Consider the following 23,534-nt stretch of genomic DNA (forward strand, 5'->3'; position numbering starts at 1 on the left):
AGCAAGAGCCAGGCATTCAAAAGCTTGTGATTTAATTGCGGCAAGGTTCACAAGAGAGAAAAATGGCTATGGAGGGGTGCTATTTCCAAATATCATCTGACCATTTTATTGACTCTAGAAAGTAGAATGAGGAGGCATCACTTGTGATAGCCCTCAGAGATTACTGGAGCCGAGTCAGGGAAACAGCTCGGTTCTACTGTCTTCATGCGTTTCTCGGAAATTTTATCATCAGTTACGTTCTTGCTGCAGACGATATGCATACTGCAACGATGGGGAAAAAAATAGAGACACGGAGTTGTACTTTGTAGGTTCTGTGTTTCAAAATATAGTATTGGTAAGAAGAGTAATTGTCACATACCCTTCATACAGAGAATGAACATAATGGAAATGATAAGATGTCTTTGTTTATGATTACAGCTATGATTTTGAAATGGCTACATCAGGTAGCATGAATTTTGCAGATTCCAAGGGCTGCATGTTCACATTTCAATCTGTTACCAAATATCCCTAAATAAGAAGGTGTGAATATTCTCTTTAAGTATTAACCACTCCAAATGAAGGAAAACCATCCATAGCTTGGGCTGAGGTAACCAGGCATTGTTCCAATGAATGAATTATTAATGTGGAATAAAGTAGGAGAGGAAGTATTCAGTGAAGGGGTGAACATCAACACTGATCCCCAAGGGGTTAGCCTTGTATTTGATGTGAAATCCACACGCTGTGTGAAGGCTGAAGAAAGATAGTCCCCTTCTTTATACTTTACCCCATTTCCTTGTGAAATCTGACAGGCAGGAACTATATTCATAGAGTAATGGTTGTAAATAATGATAATCATCTTACAATCTTTAAAACACTTTCTACAATGCGAATAACACTATTGTCATAGAAGATTAAATTGTTTTAAATGCTTTGTCTAAATAATTGAGCCCCCTGCCTTTTTTTTATTTTTTTCTTTCTGCTTTTTCTTCTAAAGTTGTGATGTCAGTTGTTATCAAAACTACTTGAGTTCTTAAAGAAAGGCTAGGATATTTCAGGATACTAGAAGCGGAAATAGATAAAACTGCACCAAAATCAGTTTTACCATGATGATTATGAGAGGTAATATTGCCACGAGGAAAAGTTTCTCGAGCTGTGGACTCAAGCAGATAGATCTGACGCCCCATCGATGCCCTGCCATTCGTGTGGCCCAGGGCAGGTTGTTAACCTGCCCAGGCTTTTGTTTCTTCATCTAGAAAATGCAGGCAGCAGTGCCAACCTCATGGAGTGGCAACCTCATTAAAGTGAGACAAGAACTAGGGACTGGCACACAGTAGGTGCATAAAGATGCTCTTTATATGGGTGAGAATACCCATTGGTTACGCTCTTAATAATAATCTATCTGTAATGCACTGAAGCAAAGTACTGATTTCTGTATCATTGCAGAAGTAAAAGGAGGAAATTACGGGATCTCTCAGTGGGTGAAAAAGTAGAGGATGGTGGCAAAACTCCCTTCCCAATCAGAGCTTCCATGCAACCAGGTGGAGGTAGATATTTTATTGGCAGCTAGCTGTATTTCCCTACTTCACCCCCACCTTCTTGAAAGGGTGACACATAAAGGAGTATCTGTTGGAAAAAAATAAATAAGGCAAGGGCAATCATTGAAGTAGTCATGGTCCCCGCATGGCTATGACAGATGTGTAAAGAGGTGTTTTTGCTCTGTTAATAATAGGGCATGTCCCCAAATCTATCTTTGGCGTTATGTTTTATCAACATGAGAAAGGATTTGAGTGTAATGTGTTTTTAGCACAATTAAAAATAGACCCAAAAAAGTTTGAGTAAAAAAAAAAAAAAAAAAAGTTTGTTGTTCATGTGGCAACAAGTTGGTCCACTTTTAAAAAGCTCTGAAACAAAACAGACACCTGATGCCGGGAAGTGGATTCACAAGGTTAAGAAATTTTTGGAACAGGACGAGAAAAAACAAGATTAGACTGCAGCAGAGGTTCCAAAACATTCTTGGTTCACAGAGCCCTTCTTATCTCAAGAATTGTTTTCACAGTGCGCTTAGGACGCAAGAAATAGATCCAAACACCTTAATAGGTATTTATATTCTAAAAAATAAGTAGCTCTTTGAAAAAAAAATACACAGCAATTAATAGAAAAAATAACCCCAGTTCCTTACTTACAGAATGTGGGCATCTGCTGGGCACTGTACAACTTCTAAGATTGGACACTGCCCCTCGTTTCCTTTCCATATTGATTTTGCACTCACTTAACACAAATACTATGCGGAACCCAGCTTTACAGACATATGACATCATCGAAAGGAGTGTAGCACCACCTACTGTTGAAACTGTGAACTACCCTGAACTAGTAATTCACAAGGAGTCTGACAGAGCCCAAGTGTTTCTGCATTTCCCTTGAAATTTTAAAAATGCTTCCTGGTACCAGGGTGGGCTCCCCAGGATGCCTCGGTCTGCGCTCTGGAAAGCCCTGGACTGTAGCTGTGTGGGCACTTAAAGGTGTACAAAGACCAATAGAACTTTAAAACAAGCGATTAGCCTAATTAAATAACAATTACTTTGAGTCTGTCCTTGGGTCCTGAAAGGAAAAAGATTGATCTGTACTTGGAAGGGACAGAAGCTTTCACAGAAGAAAAGTCATGCCTCTGAGCAAGTAGCGCTTAAAGTGGAAGAAAGAAGTTTTTACACGATAAGTATCTGTTTCTATTTTATTTGTGTTCACTGGTTTCCATGATCTGTGGGAAGTCTCTAGGGTTGACCGTGATGAAGGTGGAGTGAGGAAAATGTGAGAATGGGTGGGAGAAAAGGGCTGTCAGGTGTCAAGGGAGAAAAGAGGGAGGGTCACAGCGCCACCGAGGAGCAGAAGACACACCACTGAGGCTAGGCTAACAATAAAGGGAAGAGACAAGATAACGCTTAAAACATGGAACACAAGCCAAGGCGACAAGACATCCCTCCTCTAGCCTTCTGAAGGCTCTCCAGCATTTCACTGTGTCCTGCGGCCCCGAAAGATAAACGCAGAAACGTGAACTCAGCCGGGCAGAGGCCGGAAGGATACACTTCCTGTGAGTAAGAGTGGGGAAGGCCGATTCTACTGAAATATTGACAACCCAGATTCTGATTTATGAGAAAAGTCTCAGCACCTCTACTCACCTAAAGATGGTGGTGGTGGGTCTGGGTAACAGGGAAGGAAAGAGTTGTCCTGTACTCGGTAAGAGCTTGTGGGCTTAAGAAACAGATCCACATACAGATGGTGGTTTTTCTAAAATGCCGGACCATCTGGGGCAACTTTTAGCTGATTTAGCATAGGCAGCACCTGTGTCACCAGAGCGCTTCTTGGAAATGCAGAATCTTGGGCCCTCCCTGAGATCTATGGAATCGTACTCTGCATTTCAATGAGAGCCCCCAGTGAATTGTATGCATATTAACGTCTGAAGAGTAGAGGCTTTTAAAAATACCTTGGCCCTGGTCTCACCTTCCCAGAGATTCTGTCTCACTTGGTTTTTGATTATTGATGATTCTAATATGCGCTGGCATTTGAGAATCACGGCCTTGGCAGTGTACGACTGGCAGTGATTAGAACAAATCGTGGCATGTTCAGTGATGAAATGGACGTCCAGGAAGTACTGCTGGACACAGAAAGGAGAGGGGCCAGCTGGGCTTGGGGCTGAGCAGAGCTTCCCCCAGGGGGTGATAATGTTGGAAGCACTCTTAAAGGAGCAGCAGGTGTGAGCGCACACACCGCAGAGGGAGAATTAGCAGGACTTCCCAATTTATTAGATGCAGAGAAGTTCGAAGAGTCGGGGATTTCAAGACTGGACAGTCAGGAGAGTGGAAGTATCGCTATTCCTGGCACAGGAAATGGAAAGATACATGTGTTCTTGTCAAGGGGGGATGGGAAGAGTATTTGATATTACACGAAATCCACCCCGGTTATCTTTGGTTTCTGTAAACTTAATAGGAAAGTAAGGAGGAAGCGTCATCATCTCACATTTGCAGAAAACCCTTGCCAGCTTTGCATAATGTAGCAATTCCCTGATGATGATTCATATATAATCTAAGATTAAGTTCAATAAGAAAAGAAGAACACAGGTAGACGGAGATTAGATTTTGATGACGGGCACTCATTAACACAAAGATGAAAATATTTAAAACCGCAGAACTTTTTGCACAGTTTCAGGCAAAAGGTTTGCACATGATCATACAACAGCCCATAGCAACGTTGATTTCCCTTGTCTCCTGCATTTTATCCTTTACAATGCTCTCCTTCCTATGCTCTCCTTCTACACAATGGATACATAAGACGAATCTCCATTAGAAGCCTTTGAGGTACTTCTATTTTTAGTAGCATACCAGGAGATCTGTTTTTAGGAACGTGACAAACTGTCTATTTTCATAGATATTTTCTGATGTTACCTTTTTGGAAGTTGGTGAGGATTTTCTCTTGTGGAATTTTCCCAAAAAACAGATACGCTGTGCTTTTTTAAACATCATGAAAACGGGGGTTCTATTTGAGGCTCTATCGCACAGGTCTTCCTAACACGCCTTCCTCTTGAGTCTTTAAAATTAATGTCTACCCAATTCAACAAAGCCACTCATCTCAGGATAATCAGCCGGTAATGTTTTAACGGCCCATGAAAATGAAAGTTGTCAGCCACACACACCTTTAAAATTAGGAATGAACAATTATTTGTTCCTATAATCACATGATCTGAATTGGGTACACATGAAGCAATATTATATTCACTCTGGAAGACCATTTAAAAGATGCTATTATTAAAATATTGCTTTCTTGTATTCCAATTTTTTTTCTGAAAAGAACATAAGTTTAAGAGTAGAAACCTCGCGGTGCTAATTTGAAGGGGGATTCAGAGAGTCATTTAATCACTGTCACTTCAAACAGCAGCAGCAGATTAAAACATCAATATCGTCACAGCCAGCATGTCCTGAGCCCTACTCCGCTCAGTGCTTCAGGTATCTTTATCTCATTGGGTCCTCACAGCAACACTAATGCTGAGGTAAGATTTATAGCCCCGTTTTACAGATGAGTAAACCAAGGCTCAGAGCACTCAAATATTTCCTCCTAAGCGCTCAGCCTACTAGACTTTGCACTCAGCTTCCGTCTCACCTTGTAACTGCTCTGTTATATTCCTTCCCCGGGATCTCCACTCCTTCACAGAGCCATTGCAAGGCACAGATTAAAAAAACATTTCCAGAACCTGCTTTGGCATTCAGAGATAGCATGTGGCTCAAAGCCACAAATACCTGCTGGGAACCTGCTGTGTAAAACCCAAGGGGAGATAGAAAAAAAAAAATTAAGACTAGTATTAAAGAGCTACCCAAATATGTTTTCATTACCACTATGAACATTCCTTTTACTTTTTCTGGAATACATCAGTGATATTCAAAATAGTTACATGTGCGCATTTTAAAATTAGATATGCAATTAGCAGTCTTTTTGGTCATCATGATGAAAATGTGTCTTTGCTTTTTATTTCCCTTGATAACCTCTAAACTTCTATTCTGGTTCAATGCCCTGCAATAATCTTTTCTCCCTGAGTCAGGACAAGCGCCTTGGGCACATCTTTCTTCTTCATCATTTAAATTTAATGCTCAGTCATTTAACATTTTTATATTTCAATTGGTTAGTATATTTAAGAGACCATGCACTGGCTGGTTGAATGTACCTTAAAAAAAAAAAAAGTTTTAAAAAGTAACTTCCCGACTGCCAATATTGGCAGTAATCCTCATTATGTTTCCACTGCCGCCAACTGATTTCCCTTTCTTAATGGCAAAGGCTCCAGTTTGCTATTTGATGCTAAGAAGATGTCCCGTGTGACAGCAATTCCCTCAGTCTTCAACGTTCCCTCTCTGCACAGTTGCTCATGTGGAGAGCAGAACCGTTAGAAGGTCTGACCTTGGTCATAAACCCAAAGGCAACAGTTGGATTGCCCGGTCACAAAAGCAGAGTAAAATTTAGAAAGGCAAAGAAAAAGAAGGTCCCAATCCCAAATCCTCCAACTTCCATGTCATTATGTCTGTGGAATCCTATATCCTCCTGCTTGTAATGCAATTTGTGGAACAAAATGGAGGGATCAAGGTGAATAAAAGAGAGTTAAGGATTCAGATCCTTTTTGTTCACACTGATCTGTATTACCTTCATGCTCCACAAACCGAACAGTTCTAGAGGTTGTTGGAAAGTTATAGACACTCTGCATGTTCATTATAAAAATCCCCGCCCATCTCTACTACAGACATTGCTAAGTATTTATTTACGGATTACCTTAACTTGTTTGTACTATTATTAAACAATATAGATGCTTGGTTTGCACCAGAATGTTTTCGGTTTTTGTCGTATTATGGGCCCACCATAGGAGATGGCAATATAAATACGCAAAATGCCAACATTCCAATGAACATTTCTTTTCATATCAAAATCTTTAATTATCATCATCCTTAATTAATCGAATAATCCTTAATTATCAAATAAACTTTATTCCAAAAATCAGATAAATATCCCTGACTTATTGGTAATCAACAGTCAAAAGATACATAAACCACTGATTTTTTTTAATCTCCATTGATTTGAGTGACAGTAATTTAAATATGAGAAGCCAAGAATATATTGTCACCAGAATTATAAGTTTAAACTTAAGAAGGCCTTATCTCTCCCATTAAAATGAAAGGTTGTCTTCCTTATGCTCTACCCTCTTTTATCAAAAATAAACAAGATTTTTTTGATAGGAGTTCTCCCTTTGATAACCTTCATCAAATCTGACATTATGTTTAGATGTTAATGTGTCACCAGAATCGAAAGAAGGCATCTTCTGTTGTGTAGATGTGGGCTGCTGGTAGCAAATTCCATCTTCCTATAAGCTTTTATGTTGTCAATTATTACAATGACCATGTAATAGAATCCTCATGAGCATGCTAAATATATCGGTATTCTTCGCAAACCTATCTTTCCATCTGGAATTAGAGAAGAGATTGAAAGAAAGTACAGAACTCCCCTAAGACAAAGAGGTTTTTTTCTTATTGCTCTTTTGATAAATAAGTAGAAGCGATAGATATTCTCAAAGGTCAAGGTGAGGAATCAAATTTGAAATTACGTGACCTGGAATAGAGAAAAGCAGCATGCCACAATATTTCTCCAGGAAAATAGTTACGGTTTCTTCCAGTTTTCCATTCACGGAGAATACATACACACACACACAAGAAAAGAGAGGCATCTTAAAAGATTAAAATGTATAGATGTGTGAACTATATGAATAAATATTTGAGGTGAATTGGTATGTTTCAGAAGACCCGAAGGCAGTAATGGGGCATAACAAAAAGCTTGAAATATCAGTGTGAATGTGGGATTTAATGGTGACTAGAGGACACTGAGATTGGAGTTAAGAAGGCAGTTGAAGACGTTATCTCAGCTAAGACATTTTTGAATAGATCTGAAGAGAAAATGCTTTTCATTCATTCGACAATTACGCACTGGAGAGTGTTAAGTTAATAGCCGAGGAGGCTGCGTGTGTCGGCGCCCCAGCTACACTGTGACCACCTGCGTAATACTGGGCAAGTTATTTAACCTCCCTGCGCCCCATTTCTTCTGCTGCTACATGAGGGAGTAAGAAAGTTACTGAGGTGAGGATTTAATAAATTAATACACAAAAAGAGCTGAGAACAGGGTCTGGCATATCATACTCACAAAGGGAAGCCCGTCTAAGAAGGGAAGGCCCCCTGCAATCAGGTGTGCCCTCAAAGCACGGGAACAGCGAAGGGAAGGAAGAACCAAAGGTGCCCTGGGGATTGTTCCCCTAATGTTCAGACTCCTTCCGTGAAATCAAGTATGACGGGCCAGAAGACGGGGCCAAGCAGCTAAGGCAGCTGCAGATGTGACTCATAACGGCAATTCAGAGAACTACGCATATATAAAAATATGGTCTTCCTTATTATCCCAACCAAACTAAAAATAAAATGTGCACTACTCTTCACGCTGCTTGATGACCCTGGTAAATTTTGTAGATCCTTCTATTAAGGCTATTTATTATCTCATTTTAAAACATCATCACCTGGGGCGCCTGGGTGGCTCAGTGGGTTAAAGCCTCTGCCTTCCGCTCACGTCATGATCTCAGGGTCCTGGGATCGAGCCCCACATCGGGCTCTCTGCTCAGCGGGGAGCCTGCTTCCCTTCCTCTCTCTCTGCCTGCCTCTCTGCCTACTTGTGATCTCTGTCTGTCAAATAAATAAATAAAATCTTAAAAAAAAAAAAAAGTCATCACTTTACACCACAATTTGGAATTAATATTATTTAAATGGCTATGAAATGTTAAGGGTCTAATTAGGTCTCATCATTTTTCTCAATATAAACTTGAATGCATCCAACAATGCAAAAAATTACTATTGCACTTAGGGTATACTCATGTTTTAAGTTGGAGTAATCATAATTAAGTTGTTAGGTTGGAATTAATATCATAATCTCCTTATATTATTGAACCAAAGTTTTGCTGAGGGAAAAATCGTTCCTGACTTAATTTCTTACCCTGAATGCTTCACCTTTTTAAGAGTGAAATAATTAATTCTTTGTTTAAAGTTCAACTTTGACCTTTCATATTGAACAGTGTTTTATATTGGGTCCCAGGGCTCCTTTTTCAATTAGTACTTTAGATATTGAATTTGAATCTTTTCACATACTCATATCTTTGTAAACTCTGCAGGACCCTAGAGTACATGTTTTATTCATCTATGTATCCTTAAAAGTGCTTGGCACAGATATGCACCTTGGAAACAGCCAAATATTACTTGAATTAAGCTGCAATGACTAAAGAGATAAAAACCTGCCATGTAGTCTAGAAGTGTTTCGCAGTTTATTGGTGCGCATAGTTTGATATGGATATCGCTGATAGTGCTTTGTGTCATTGGGTTGACAAGTGAACATCTAAAGTCTTTAAAGTTCAAGGATATATTAGGTTGTAAACATATAAACCAAATTTATTATGTCTTTCCATGGAAGCTACCTCTGGAAATTTCACATCAAGATGACACAAGTATTTTATGGTACAATAGGAAAAAGCTCGAGCTACCTTAGTGCAAACCAGAGAAACTGAAGACAATACAGTTGTATGTGCATAAATAAGAAAGATAAAAAGAAAACATACAGGAAATAATATCATATTGTAAAAGTTCATTCTTTTAAGACTTTTACAAATGAAAACCAGACAACATTTAGGGTGTCAGTTTAAGGAAGTTTGAAGCAAAATGGGGGAAAGTAAGAGCTGGCCAATAGAAAGCACATTTTTCTTAAAATTCCTAGGAAGTTACATTGTGTAGACAATTCGAGTGTGTGGTAAAAAAGAAAGCATTTAAGACCTGAAAATGTTGATTGCCATGATTCACACACACACAAAAATCAACTATGGAGAAAAATGTGATGATACAGGGAGAGAAAAATTCTATATAATGACTAATTCTTTTCTTTATCAACTATATAGTCTCCCAATCAACATATTTTGAGTTCAGGGGAAAATAATCATTTCTGGAAAATAATCTCATCTTAACTCTTTCTATCATTTATATACAAGTACAATTCAGAAGAGAACCTGGGAAGACAAGATGCCAAAAAATTCTGCTTTAACGTACAGTTAAGCAAAATTTCAGCATGCTTTATTGTTTTCTTTCCACGAATTGTAAAGCATAAGACTCTGGCCCATTTCCTTACTTAATCTACAGTCTAGAGCTTCTTCTCCTGCCCTCCTCCACCCCCAGTAAGGGTAACTACCCCCTGGAAAGCAAACTTCCCTTTTAGAAATCAAGCAAGGCAGAATGGACTATAAAAAATTACCTTCTTATTCTATTGTAGCTGTTTTCATCCACTTTTATTGAGAAATAATTGACATATATCACTATGTAAGTTTAAGGTGTAAAGTATGATGGTCTAATTTACATATATTGTAAATTATTATTGCTACATTAGGTTCGGCTAGCATCTACCTTCTCATACAGATATAATAAAAAGGAAGAAAAAAATTCTCTGTAATGAGATAATTTATATCTTTTTTAACATTTTATTTTAAGATTTTATTTATTTATTTGTCAGTGTGAGAGGGAGAGAGCAAGGCAAGGGGAACAGCACGCAATGGGAGAAGCAGACTCCCTGCTGAGCAAGGAGCCCGATGCGGGGCTCCATCCCAGGACCCTGAGATCACGACCTGAGCAGAAGGCAGATGCTGAGCCGACTGAGCCACCTAGGCACCTCAAGACAATTTATATCTTGAGTATTCTATCCATCTTCCCAACTACGGTTATTATGTAAAAAGAATAAAAAGGGAGGAGCTATTTACCTTGTGCAAAAGCTCTGATCTTGGTGATCACAGACTCACCTGCCTCTTAAAGGAAAATGCTTTTAAAACACAATCAAGAAAATTAAGTGACTTGGTCAAACTCGAATGGCAGTATTTTAGTCCATTTTCTCTCCCTTTCGACAGTCTAGATATCAACTTACTAGAGTTTTAGAATGATAGTGCCACAGTTGGAACTTTACTACAATGGCAAACCATCAGGTAATTTCTAAGGAAAGGGAGGGGAAGGTGCAGGATGGGGAGAGACAGAATAGAAAATACAACACAAAAGAAATTACTCCCTGGCAATCAAAGGTACTCCGGAAAATTTGTAATGAGATAAAGAGCAATGGTAATGTTTTCTTACACTTTTACCAGGTGCTACGATTTATGAAGCGCTCTTGCAAAAAAGTGTTCCTTGGATGACCACACAAGTCCTCCATTTGAGCAGGACTAAATCCTTTCGGGTGTGAGAAAACATTCCCAGAGGGGTTAAGAGACCACTGTCACCATGTGCAAGTGCCAAAGCTGGGGCCAAAGTCCAGCTTTTTTGATATATCTGAGTCTAATACTCTTGCCTTACACTACATTATTAAGATATTAGAGTAGCAGAAAGTATTTTAGACATGGTGCGCGAATGAAACCATAGCATAAAGGCTTAGGAGTCAGAGCCCTAGAAGAGTCCTCCAATTCATGCACTAACTTACTGTGAGAACATTTTCCCCAGCCTGGCCATTCAGATCATTCACATTTCTTTTCATTGAGCTTGTTTCATTGGTCGCTTAAAGGAAGGGAGGACGGGGGAGGGGAAGAAAAGAAAAAGAAAAGGGAACTGTTCAAATCCTAAACTTACAAACTGGTTCCCAAGCGAAAAAACTAGTAAGTGAATGAGCTCATAATATTCTCTCCCAGGATCAGTTGTCAGAACTTAAGAGTAGGCTGCAGAATTCCCTTTGGTCATCATTTATTGAATACATATAGGATGCTCGAGATTTAAGAATTTGAACAAGAAACAGTCCCTCTCTCAAGGAAACTACTTGTTTTATAAAAATATAACTTTAACTTTTTAGATCTTAAGAGTCAATATAAGAATATTATAGCCAATATATTTCTTACATCTTTTTTTTTTTAATAATTCATTTATTTATTTGACAGACAGATCACAAGGAGGCAGAGAGGCAGGCAGAGAGAGAGGAAGGAAAGTAGGCTCCCTGCTGAGCAGAGAGCCCAATACGGGGCTTGATCCCAGGATGCTAGGACCATGACCTGAGCTGAAGGCAGAGGCTTAACCCACTGAGCCACCCAGGCACCCCTATGTCTTACTTCTGAAGAAAAATCCATTTTGGGAAAAGTCCATTAGCTAGTGAGAATTTTTTTTTTTTTTTTAATTTCTGCCATTTCAGTCATCCTGTCTCAAAGGTCTGCATTCATCTGTTGATATTTCCTTCCAAAGTGTATGTGTCAGAGTGAGAGGGAAATAAGAGAGGGGGGCACAGGGAGCATGTGTGTAGGTATGTATGGGTATGTGTCCTTAGATTTGGCAATTACTAAAGAGATCACACCATAAGGCAAAAAGGTAAGATTGTTACCGGTGAGTTACGGCGCCTTACTAAATCAACTTTTGACTGGGTATCTGGCTCTCAGCTTGATTTACCACTGGCTTTTTGAAAATGAAAACGTTAGACTAAGCAGGAGCTGAGACTAATGTCGTAGTCTGCCAAAGACCTTGGACTTCCAGAGTCAAGCTAAAGGCAGTAAACAATGCCTTTTTGGGGAAATAACTTCATGCAGTGAATAAACCAAAAGGCAGTTGTTTAATTGATAAATCCCAAATGAATAATAACATCTATTATAGTTTGTATCATTTGTGCCAATAGAATTTACAAATATCTTAGCCTGGGGTCTGATATAATAAATACAACGAATCCAGAAACGTTTGTAATCATTGTGGGGAGTGCTGTTTGGCTGTATGCTCTGGTATGAATTAGCATAGACACTGGAGCTCAGCAGATCTTGGTATCCTTCCTGGCCATGCCCTAAACTTTGGGTAAGGTACCTAATCTCCCCGACCTCAGTTTCTCTGGAAAAAACAAACAAAAAAACTGGAGAAAATAAAGGTTAGCTCCTGGAGTCACGAGAATTAACTGACGTAACATACAACACTCTCTTGCGGTACATGACACACAGTAAGTGCTGGTCAAAGGTGTGTTCTACACCCTTTCCTGGGATTCTTGAGGGGCCACATTCAATTTGGGTCTACCTTGAATTCCGAAGATAAAGAACTACCCTACCTTGTTTTCTACAGTTGCTGAAACAAATCACTACACACTTAGTGGCTTAAAACAGTACAAACTTAGTATCTGACAATTCTGGAGGTCAGAAGTCTGAAATGGGTTCTACTGGGCTAAAATCAAGGTGTCTACAAGATGTCCTTCTGGAGGCTATAGGAAAGAATCCGTTTCCTTGACTTTTGGGGCTTCTAGAGGTTGCCTGTATTCCTTGGTTCAGAGTCTTCTTCTCCTTCTTCAAAGTCAGCAACCCATTTTTTTCAAACCTCTGTCTCTCTGTCTCTCTGTCTCTCTCTCACACACACTGACCTCTATGCATCATCCCATCTCCATCTGACTCCCACTCTCCCCTTTCCCTTATAAGGACCCTGGTGATTACATTAGGCTCCCCTGGGTAACCTAGAGTCATCTCCCTATCTAAAAACCTTTATCTTCATCACATCTGTAAAATCCTTTTGCCAGGAAATGTAACTTCCTCACTAGTTCCAGAAATTAGGACGTAGACATCTTTGGGAGAGCTATTATTCTGCCTACCACAACTATTATAGCACAGAAGTTTTGTTCATTTTATAGTTACTCTGGTACTTCTGACATTAAATTCAAGGTATTGAGTGTAAAAGATAAATGTCAAGGGAATTAATAAATTTCTCCTGAGTTTAGATTTAAAATTCTTTTGCTTTTAGCACTTTGTCAGAAGTTCTCCTCCACATAACACAAGGTCTGTTTCAATGGTTATTAAATCTAACAAAAGATAAAAGACTGAATTGAGTGGGGTTATGTGGAATCTCTGCAAATGCAGAATCTGTATGGTATTATTTGAATGTATTTTAAAAGTTACAAGGTACACAAATGAGAAAAAAATGGAAGCGTAGAAAGATGATGGACTACAGATGGATAGATAGATAGACAAACAGACAGAATTCAATCAGTGGTTCTCAATAGAGGCATTTAGTCCCCCAGTGGACATATGACAACATCTGAAGACACTCTTTGGTTGTCATAACTTGAAAAGTCCTGTAGGTATCTAGTGGGTAGGGGCCAGAAATGCTGCTAAACATTCTATAATGCATAAGATAGGTCCCACTATAAAGAGTTACTCAGCCCAAAATGTTAGTGCAGAGGTTGAAAATCCTGAATTAGATAGATCTTTGTAATTCAGCACTTGAAATATTGTTGGAGGGGGTGCCCGGGTGGCTCAGTCGGTTAAGCATCCTAACTGTTGATTTCGGCTCAGGGTCGTCAGATCAAGCCCTGACTCGGGCTCCACACTCAATGGGGAGCCTGCTTCTTTCGCTCTGTTCCTCTCTCTCTGCCCCTCCCCTCTCTAAAATAAGTTGATTAACTAATTAATTAAAATATGGTTTGGTACAGAGTAATCCTTAAATGGATGTTCATAGGCCTGAATGTAAACACTCAGAGATAATATTCATGTTATGGTTAACAGAATACTGACTCAAATGCTGCTCTTGCTGGTGGTATAATGCTAAGAAATTAGTTAACTCGTAGCTTGCCTCAGTTTCCTCATCTTTTAAGAGGAAATATGAAGAGTTTCATGATAAGTAACAATTTATTTGATCTATGTAATGAGGTCAGCACATTTCCTGTTCCACAGAATAAGCTTAATAGATGTCTCCCATTATTTTTTTTCCCAAATCCCAGTCAGACCAGTTGCCAAATTGATGAATCCTATAGGAGAATGCTTTAAAGATAAAGTATTTTCACTGTTATAGAAATCAACCAAATTATTTATACTGAATAGGACAATATAATTTTTCAGGTCATCATGGAAGGCAACATAGTATACTTGAAAAAGAATGTGGGATATGGAGGCAGCTTGATCCTAAGTTTTGTTAGAGGAAAAGAGATTTTCTAGATTCTTTTCGAGCCCATTTAATGTATTAAGAGATAGTCTACCCAACTAGAACAAAACTCACAAATTCCATTTATATATATAGTCACCAAAAATTATCGGTGCCAGGCTCCAGGCTGCGGGTCATATTTCCACTCCCATCATCTAACTGACTTTATAGTAGGAATTGGCTCTTCCTCCCACTGAAATCTGTTTGGTGGGGAATTCCTAAAACCAAGGGAGGATTTCACAGTCCCAGCCATTAAACACAGAAACAGTCCTGTGTGTGTCTGAAGTCCTTTCTACGACCTTGAGATTACATATCTGAAAGCCCTGGGGGAAGAGTGGCAAGTTTGTGGGTTAAAGGTGAAAGTAGACTGGTTTTTGTCCATTTCCTTTTGAGGCAACCATGTGGTGAAGGGGCAGCCCCGTTTTGCTCCCAGGAGACCACCCAGGCTTCTCCACGGCAAGAAAGGGGTAGATGATGCCATAGATGGTACCTATCAAAGACAAAGCTGCCCTGTAGCCAGGCCCACAGGAGCCAAGAGCAATGGAAGTCAGAGGCTGATGTCCCGGGGGTTTCTGATGACTATGAGGCAGGCAGGATGGAGATATGCAGCTTTGATCTTGGGGAACAGAGATCATGTTTCCACCTGCCAAAAAGCACAGATGCCACTGAGGAAAGTAGCAGATGACAGATCTTGTCTAGAAACCAGTGGGCTAGAGGGCAAGACAAGGACTGCCCTTAATTCCAAAGCCCCCAAATTTCCCTCTAACTCAGGCCATGTGAGTCTCTTCTCTTTATATACCCAGATGGTATGTTGGACTGGGTCAGGGGCAAAAGGAGAAAGCGGAAGCCAGAAAGACTGAGATTTATCTAAATGAGTTATCTAAAGAGACTCTGTTATTGAATCAGGTAGACGTTATTGGATTGCATTAAATTATTGACTCGATGTGCAACCTAATATTGAGTTCCTAATACTCAGTGGGATTAGAGCTTAAGGGATAAACTATAAAAAAAAAAATAAGGAAGTTGCATCTTCCCTTGCACATCTGAGTGCAGTGTGCGCAAATACGTGGCCAGCAACTCAAGGGAAGGCGTGTTTCTATTTTAGCTGACTTTATTGCTTTTATTACCCCAGGCACATTCTCAAAGCCTCCTCTGATTTTCTCCCACACTGAGTCTGGAAACCATGCTACGTGCTCATGCTGGATGCTCAGTCATTTTTCTCCCATCAGTAATGTTACCCTCTCCAAGAAGTCTTCATAAACCCTCAAAGGGCTGATATATTCCCTGACTCTCCCTTTGTGCAATTTACAAGTGGTTTCTATGCCATTCTCTGGCTCTTTACTTACCTTATTATTCCTAATACTTAATAAGAGTACTCAAGTGTCTAATTTCTGCTTTTATTCTGAGTCAGTTCTTCCAAGCCTAAACTTCAAGTTTGCAGAAGGCAAGTGTAGTGTTTTTTTAATTCACTGTTTCATGCAGCTGTCCAGGCCCATACATGTTTTTCAATGGTCTTGGTTCATAAAGTTAAATTAGTTTTATTATGGAACAATGTTTCTGTGAAATGGAGTATTTTCCATTCATCATCTATTAGTTTTGGCAACAGAAGGATATTTGAAATATAGCTCAATATATCTTGAAGCTTCTTCACCATTAACAGGTGACTTCTGTCGAAGACTCAGTGGACATACAATGGTTAATGTACTTGCTGGATTTCTAATTTGTCTATTCTCTTCAATAAACTAAATAAAGCTGGCTTTATTATTGTATTAGTATTTTTATTGCTTATTAAAGAAGTGTTTTTAGATCTGAGGCAATAACTTGGATTCCTCCCTCAGACTGCTCAGATTAAATCATGTGCCTAATGTTTGGTTGTGACTGCCAAGTGATCTGGAACCTTCAGGAATGTAGAATCTTGGTACATAGAGTTATACTAAAATCAAGTGAGACAGGAGATGGAGGACACTAAGATTTATTGATTGCTTTCTATGTGTCAAAAACCCTCACTGATTATTGATTATTTTGTCCAATTTTATCTTTATAACACTCATTCATTCATTCTTTAAAACCATTCATTATTGAGGACCTATAATGGGCCAGTATGTCAGGTGCTGAGAATACAGAAATGAACCAGACAGTTTGGGTACTTTCCTTCATGAAACTTCCAATGAAGCTATTTGCTGAGTGAAACATGGAAATAAGCCATCAAAGAGATAGACTCCGCCAATGGCTAAGTGGGGAATAAATCAAGAATGTATAGCAAAGGAATCTAACTTAGACTAATAGCTTACTTAGGGAAGGCTTTCCTGAGGAGATAGAGAGTATGCAGATCTGATATATGAGTGGGATCACCCGGGTGAAAGTTGTTCAGAAGGACTTTATGCCAAGGGGACCATATGCAGAGGGCGAGATATGAAAGAGACTAATGCATCCTTTAGAAACTATAGTAAGCAGAGTATGCTGAAATAAGGACTATCAGGGAGAGAGTGGAGGCTGAGGAGGCTAGCAAGGGGGCAGAGACCACGGTGGACTTTGGAGGTCATGTTAAGGAGTGAAGATGAGCACTTTTATCCTGAGAGTAAAGAGAAAACCCTGCAGGATTTAATTAGAAGAGAAATGGCATCCTCAGCGGTGGTATTATTACTGTTTAAGTCGGGCTAGTGACAACAAGGGAAATAGACTGAGAGGAAGCAAGACAGGGTGTGTTTTAGGAGAGCCTCATTGCAACAGACCAGGGAGAAATGGCAGGGACTTGGACTGGGGTGGTGGAAAGGAAAACAAGTAGGTGAGTCAAGATAGATGTAAGAGGTAGAACTGACAGGAGGTTGGTGTCTTAATGAAGTGGATGATGGAGGCAGAGGGGAGGATCTAGGATGACTCTGGTGGCCTTCACAGAGACGGGACATACAGAGGAGGAGCAGGTTTGGAGAGAAGGTGATGAAGTCAATTTAGAAGTCTGAGTGTAAGCTGTCCAAGAGACTCTCCTGGAAATCAAATGCATCTTTGACTCTGGATCTTGAGAAAATGGTCTTCCCTGGGGTCATCTATAGATTTGAGCATCCAGGGCACAGAGATAATATTCAAACACAGGAAAATAGAGAGATGATCTCATCAGGGGAGAACATGAGAAATGAGGAAAGACAAGGACCTAAGACATTGGCCTAACGGTGACCAACTTTTAAGGGACAAGTAGAGGAGAAATAACTGGCAAAGTCGATTATTCTGAGTTCTACCTTAGAGATGACAGAATGAAACTAAGCCAATTAATTTAGCTAATTAGCAGGAAAGTCAGAATTCAGACCCAAATCTTTCCACCTTCTGAATACTTCATGTTTATGATGTGAGGATGATTCATTGAAGCATTTCTCTGAGTTAGGCCTCCGGTGAGGCATTTTACATTCATTATTTTATTAATTTTCAGAGCGATGTCCTCATAAACTCAGTATGGTTGTTATTCCTATCATAGAGATAAGAAAACTGAGAACACGGAGAAATTAACTAAGGTCCCCAAAGTTACACAGCTGGTAGCTAGCAAGCATTTCCATCCATCTCTCTCTCTCTCTCTTTTAAGATCTTATGTTTTTTAAGTGATCTCTACACCCAACATGGGACTCAAACTTACAACTCTGAGATCGAGAGTCTCGTGCTCTACCAACTGAGCCAGGTACCCCATGCCCATTTCTTTCTCTTACCCTAGTCCGTGTTCTTAACTATTGTGATTGTACTAGTTAAGGCAGCGGTTCTCACACTTGAACACTCATCAGAATTACCTAGAAGACTTCTTAAAACGCAGATTCCTGGGGGCTCCTGGTTGGCTCAGTCAGTTAAGTGCCTGCCCTTGGCTCAGGTCATGATCCCAGGTCCTGGGATTGAGCCCTACATCCAGCTCCCTGCTCAGCGGGGAGTCTGCTTCTCCCTCTCCCTCTGCTGCTCTTCCTGCTCATTCTCTATCTCAAACAAATAAATAATATGTTAAAACAAGCAAACAAACCCAAATATTGGGATTGCTGGAAGGTCCCCCCCCTTGAGGTTCTGATTATGAAGGTGGGAAGGGCCTGAGAATTTGCCCCATTTCTAACTAGTTCCAGCAACCTGCCCCAGTAATGTGCTGCCACCGGCGTTTTCACTTGCGAAGCAATCATCAGACATTAAGTTAGTTAACGTATACTAGATCATTAGCATTCAAATACTGCATATTAAAATATACAACATAAAATTTTATTGAAAGATACTTTTATTTACCTGGCCCTGTAATCTCAAAACAGAATCTACTTTTAATTCCTGCCATGTACTCCAAGCAAGGTTGAGGGTCTTCCTTGTACAAACTCAACCCAATAAGCTCTTCACAATCTTCACAATATTACGTATCATGCATTGTAGATATAGATCTAGATAGATAGATAGATAGATCTCTTTCAGTGAAGCCTCAGTTTGTCCTAACTTGATTATAGACTTATTTTCTTAATTTAAAATAATGTTCAATCTAGTTAACAAAATTGTGTTCTCTCTCTCTCTGCTGTCACTCCAGTTTCTCCAGTTCAGTCCCATTCAGACACCTTTTCACTACTGTTCTTGGGCTGCCGTATGATATATCTGACTGTCATCCTTTACCTTTCACAAATGGCCACATAGCCTCGGCACTACGCTCTATAAGCATATTCGCCATAATCTAATTTTTTTTTTTTTTACCTCAGCAAAAAAATCCCATAAACCTTTTGGGCCATGGTGGGTCGTCCCCCAGGTGTGTCATGGAGGTAAGCTTTGGTTTAGACTCTGTTTTCTGTCTCAGGGATGCATATGCTTAGAAGACTCAGTTTGATCACTGACTCAGCGACTCAGTGACACACGGGTAATGGGAGGCATAGGGCGGCATCAGCTTGTAAAAATCAGCACGGTTAGTGTTATACCTTTGAAGTGGAGTCCAAATCCAGTTGAGAGCTGGGACAAAAAGGCAGTAAAAACAGCCTGGCACTGCTCTGGCGTGACCCTCCGCAGGGCTGTGTCTGCAACCCCAAGTCCCCGTATTTATTTGTCAGTGTGTTGCACTTGGAAATAACAATAAATCAACAGAAAAGCAAGCAAAGACCACCAGCTCCTTCTGGAACACTACAGGTACAGTAGTAAAAAGTCCTGCCAGCCCCGGATGAGATGTGACTTTCTGAGGAAAGTGGATAATTTTTACTTGATGGTGAATCGTTAAAAGTGAGCCAGATGATTAAACTTAATGGAACAGCCACATTAAACTGAAATTAGTAAAAACATGCCTCGGGCAGCCTGCAACCTTTTATTTGTTGTTGTTTAACTTCTGCCTTTTACAGTGGTCATGATGAATGACATCACAAAGGAAAAAATCCAATTAAAATCTAAGTGCTCAATAAACCCCTAATGTCTGGTTGCCACCGCCACTTTCTCTAGCACTCATGTCTTCTGTTTCCTCTTCTCCCCAAGAAGACAGAAAAGAAGTGGCCCCAGGGGAGTTCAGCAGAAGGAGAAAGAACACACAAAGGCTTCTGGAGGCTTCTGCTCTCCGCACTCTCTCAGACGCAGGCATTGCACTTCGAGGGGGATGAGGTTAAATTGTTTTATTATCAGACAACGCCTGGGTAAAGAGATGCATTTTCCCACTAGGTTTCAAATACTGATAAATCAGAATGGGGATCTGGAGAGCAATCCTGTTCATACTCTTAGTTGGTGTCTCCACTGCCCTTTCATACCATCTCGGGTGTGTGTTCTATAAGTCATCGGAATGGTGTCTCCTGACAGCTAAAAATAAGTTTCTGATTACTTTTACCTGAATAAATCTTGTGGCCAGATGTGGTATTCACCTACTAAGTGGGCAACAATTACATACTGAGAGTGATGAGAGACCCAGCCGAGGGAAGTCTACAATCTAGCGGGAGGCAGAAGACTATTCATCACGTGGAAAGACAGCACTTGCCACCCAGGAGAAGAATACTAGCTTTTGATGACAGATTTTGCCTTAGAGATACCATGTGTTTGTAAAATTGGGTTTTCAAAGTCCTTACAACAAAGTTCTCAAAGTCAAAATAAGAATCAGAACACACTTATTATGAATGGGGAGATAACAGGAATCGTATCTTAAAATGTGCTTTTACTGCATGTTTACATAGGAGTTAATATAGTATTTGTACATGGTCTCTAATTAGATCTTCCTGATAGCCTTGTCCTGTGCTTCTATTATCCTCATTTTATTGATAAGGATCTTGGCTCAGGAAGGCTAATTGGCTCTGCTATGATCTGACACGTGTGAGGGAGACCGAATGAACACAGCCCCTATTTGGGACTCTGGTGCCGTGCCCCCCACCCTCTGCCAGGTTTGCTAACCATGGTTGCCCGGAAGCCAGATCCAATGGGCAGTGATGTTGGTTTCATTACTCATGAGTTAATGAAATCGCTTTTTAAGAGCTCTCTTCAGTCATTAGAATTTGACAATGGAGAGTTAAACTTTCCCCAGTGGCTCTTTCTGTGTAATCACGGTTTCAACATTTCCTTAGCATATCACATTACACAAATCATGGAGTCCTCTTTTGTTTTACATTTCTTAACTGCGTTCGTCTCACTTCTAAGCAATTCCCTCCCTGTTCCCATTTATCTTCCATTATTTCTGCCAAATTGCTTTCAAGGCTACTAATTGTACGAATAATATTCTCTTCCTCAAACTCTGCTTTTAACTAGCATTAGCTGTGTGGCGTTGGATACCGTTTCCCGATCTCTAAAAACAGGGAGGTTGCACTGAGGAATCTATAAGGCCTTTTCTTGTGCTCAAGTTCTAAGCTTCTGACTGTCACACAAGGTGTACGGTTTTTGAAAACAGTACATAAACTGGAGTCTTGACTCAGTGATGATGGATTCAGTTAGCTCATCGTCCCCAAAGTGTGTTTCTTGAAAAACTGTCCTCGGGAATTCCCACATCCAGAAGGATTCTTCACACAAGAATGTTCAGGGAAGTTAGATTAAATAAAATCAAGTAGTTTTGAACTGTAGGCATTCACAGCCTTTAATATGTTAATGTACACTGGGTGACACCCCCAGAAAAAGACAGAAGATGAAGTATTTCCAAAACTGATGGGAGCACAGAACCCCTCTTCCTTAGCACTTTATAAAAATAAAATTCATGAGAGACACTTTCAGAAAGGCTGGATTCGCTTATTTTCAAAGTCCTTCTTTGGCTTGAGAGTCTATTTTCAAATGTGCTTGAAGAGGCTCCTTCACGCATTTCATGTAGTGTTAATCACTGGGACACCAAGTTGGCTTAGCCATTGCTAGCTACTACTGCCATTCTTGTTGTAATGTGGCCCATATTCTGTCTAGACAGAGATGAAAGAAGGTTTAAGGACTAGCTAACTTCCCAATAAACTATCTCCTCTCTGTGTAGCTGATGCTTATAATTAGGATTTTAAAATTGTTCTCTTCCATTTTCACTTCTGCAAATTTGTGGATAGGGTTCACTTATCTGAAGACCTAAGATAATTCCTAAGAAAATTCCTTCTAAACTTTTTCTGAGATGGGACAAAGGGAACCAAGGACACTGCAGGAACTCAGTGCTCTAGAAACCATCTCTGAGAGAGGCAACCTGGGCACTTCATCAAAGTTAGAGTCATTATCTTCGTTTCAATGGTATATTAACATTTCCTTAATTCCACCTTTAACCCAGATGCATTTCACTGACAGTTTTACCAGAGCCTCTGCTTGATGATCGTCAGGGAACACACTGCCTCATAATGGAGACCATTCCACCTCAGTCTGGCTCCAGTTTTTAGAAGATCGTCAACTATATTCAATGAAATTCTGAGTAGTAAATATTCTTGTTCTCAGTGACCTTGTAAATTGCCTAGCCAAGGGATTTTTTTCAAGGCACTCTTCCTAACAATACAATATATCTCAAATGCTTTGAGTTGAATTTCATAAGTAATTAAATAAATATTATATCTTCACAGAAAAGTGATTATAAACGCCATCACATAAGACGCAAGGAGGGACGCCTGAGTGGTTCAGTCATTAAGCATCTGCCTTTGGCTCAGGTCATGATCCCAGGGACCTGGGATTGAGCCCCACATTGGGCTCTCTGCTCAGTGGGCAGCCTGTTTCTCCCTCTCCCACTCCCCCTGCGTGTGCTCTCTCTCTAGCTGTGTCTTTTTCTGTCAAATAAACAAATAAAATCTTTAAAAAAAAAAAAAAAAGATTCAAGAAGACTGGGTGGTTCCCTAAATTTACCAAGATAGGAAAATACAGAGGTAGAATGTACTCAGGTCTCTGTTTCAATAACCAAACCCCTTTTCTCAATAGCATACCACTTCTCTTGTATGTCCAGACACATGAAAGAGAGGAGGAGAGTGGATTTGTAAAATCTGAATGCTGCCAGGAAAATAGTGAAACTATTCCAGCCAACTTAATGTGTCCTTGGGCATCTTGCTATTACTCTGGCTTTTAGAATTCCCTTTTCTAAAACAAGGATTACAAATTTTCTATAAGATCTGTCCCAGTTTTGGAAATTCCCGTGATTGGAAGGAAACATTCATTAATGAATGGCATTACTATTGAGAATTTAATTGAGAAAAACAAAACAAAACAAAACCCAAACCCGCATCCCTCAGAAAGGATTGAATGAAAGTTGACGTAGCAAGCAAGCATCATAATGACAAACAGTTTAGAATCACATGCTTGACTTTTACTTTCTTTAATTTTTTTTTTCTACACTAGTTACATTCAGACCAGGATAGAGGAGATGGATCACTTAAATATATCCTTTCAGGAGATGGAGCAGGAGATCTCTTCATTATCAATGAAAACACAGGGGATATACAGGCCACCAAGAGGCTGGACAGGGAAGAAAAACCTGTTTACATCCTTCGAGCTCAAGCTATAAACAGAAGGACAGGGAGGCCAGTGGAGCCTGAATCCGAATTCATCATCAAGATCCATGACATCAACGACAATGAACCAATATTTACCAAGGATGTTTACACGGCCACTGTTCCCGAAATGTCTGATGTTGGTGAGTGAGATCCGATTTCAATCATACAATGTTTCTCCTCTAGT

At 39.9% G+C, this 23,534-nt stretch overlaps 1 protein-coding gene across 4 annotated transcripts in view; it reads left to right on the plus strand.

The window, feature by feature from the left end:
* The window catches only part of CDH6 (cadherin 6), a 121,083-nt gene that overhangs the window by 70,146 nt on the left and 27,403 nt on the right, over nt 1–23,534 (plus strand). For 3 of the 4 annotated variants that reach the window (XM_059416944.1, XM_059416941.1, XM_059416942.1), the window contains exon 3: nt 23,196–23,490. In XM_059416944.1, the coding sequence (XP_059272927.1) occupies nt 23,196–23,490 (295 nt within the window). Of the gene's footprint in view, nt 1–19,189; nt 19,229–23,195; nt 23,491–23,534 lie in introns of those variants that run through there. The other variant, XM_059416943.1, reaches the window with a different exon arrangement.

Source organism: Mustela nigripes, chromosome 12 (genome assembly GCF_022355385.1).
Source record: "Mustela nigripes isolate SB6536 chromosome 12, MUSNIG.SB6536, whole genome shotgun sequence".
Lineage (NCBI taxonomy): Eukaryota > Metazoa > Chordata > Mammalia > Carnivora > Mustelidae > Mustela > Mustela nigripes.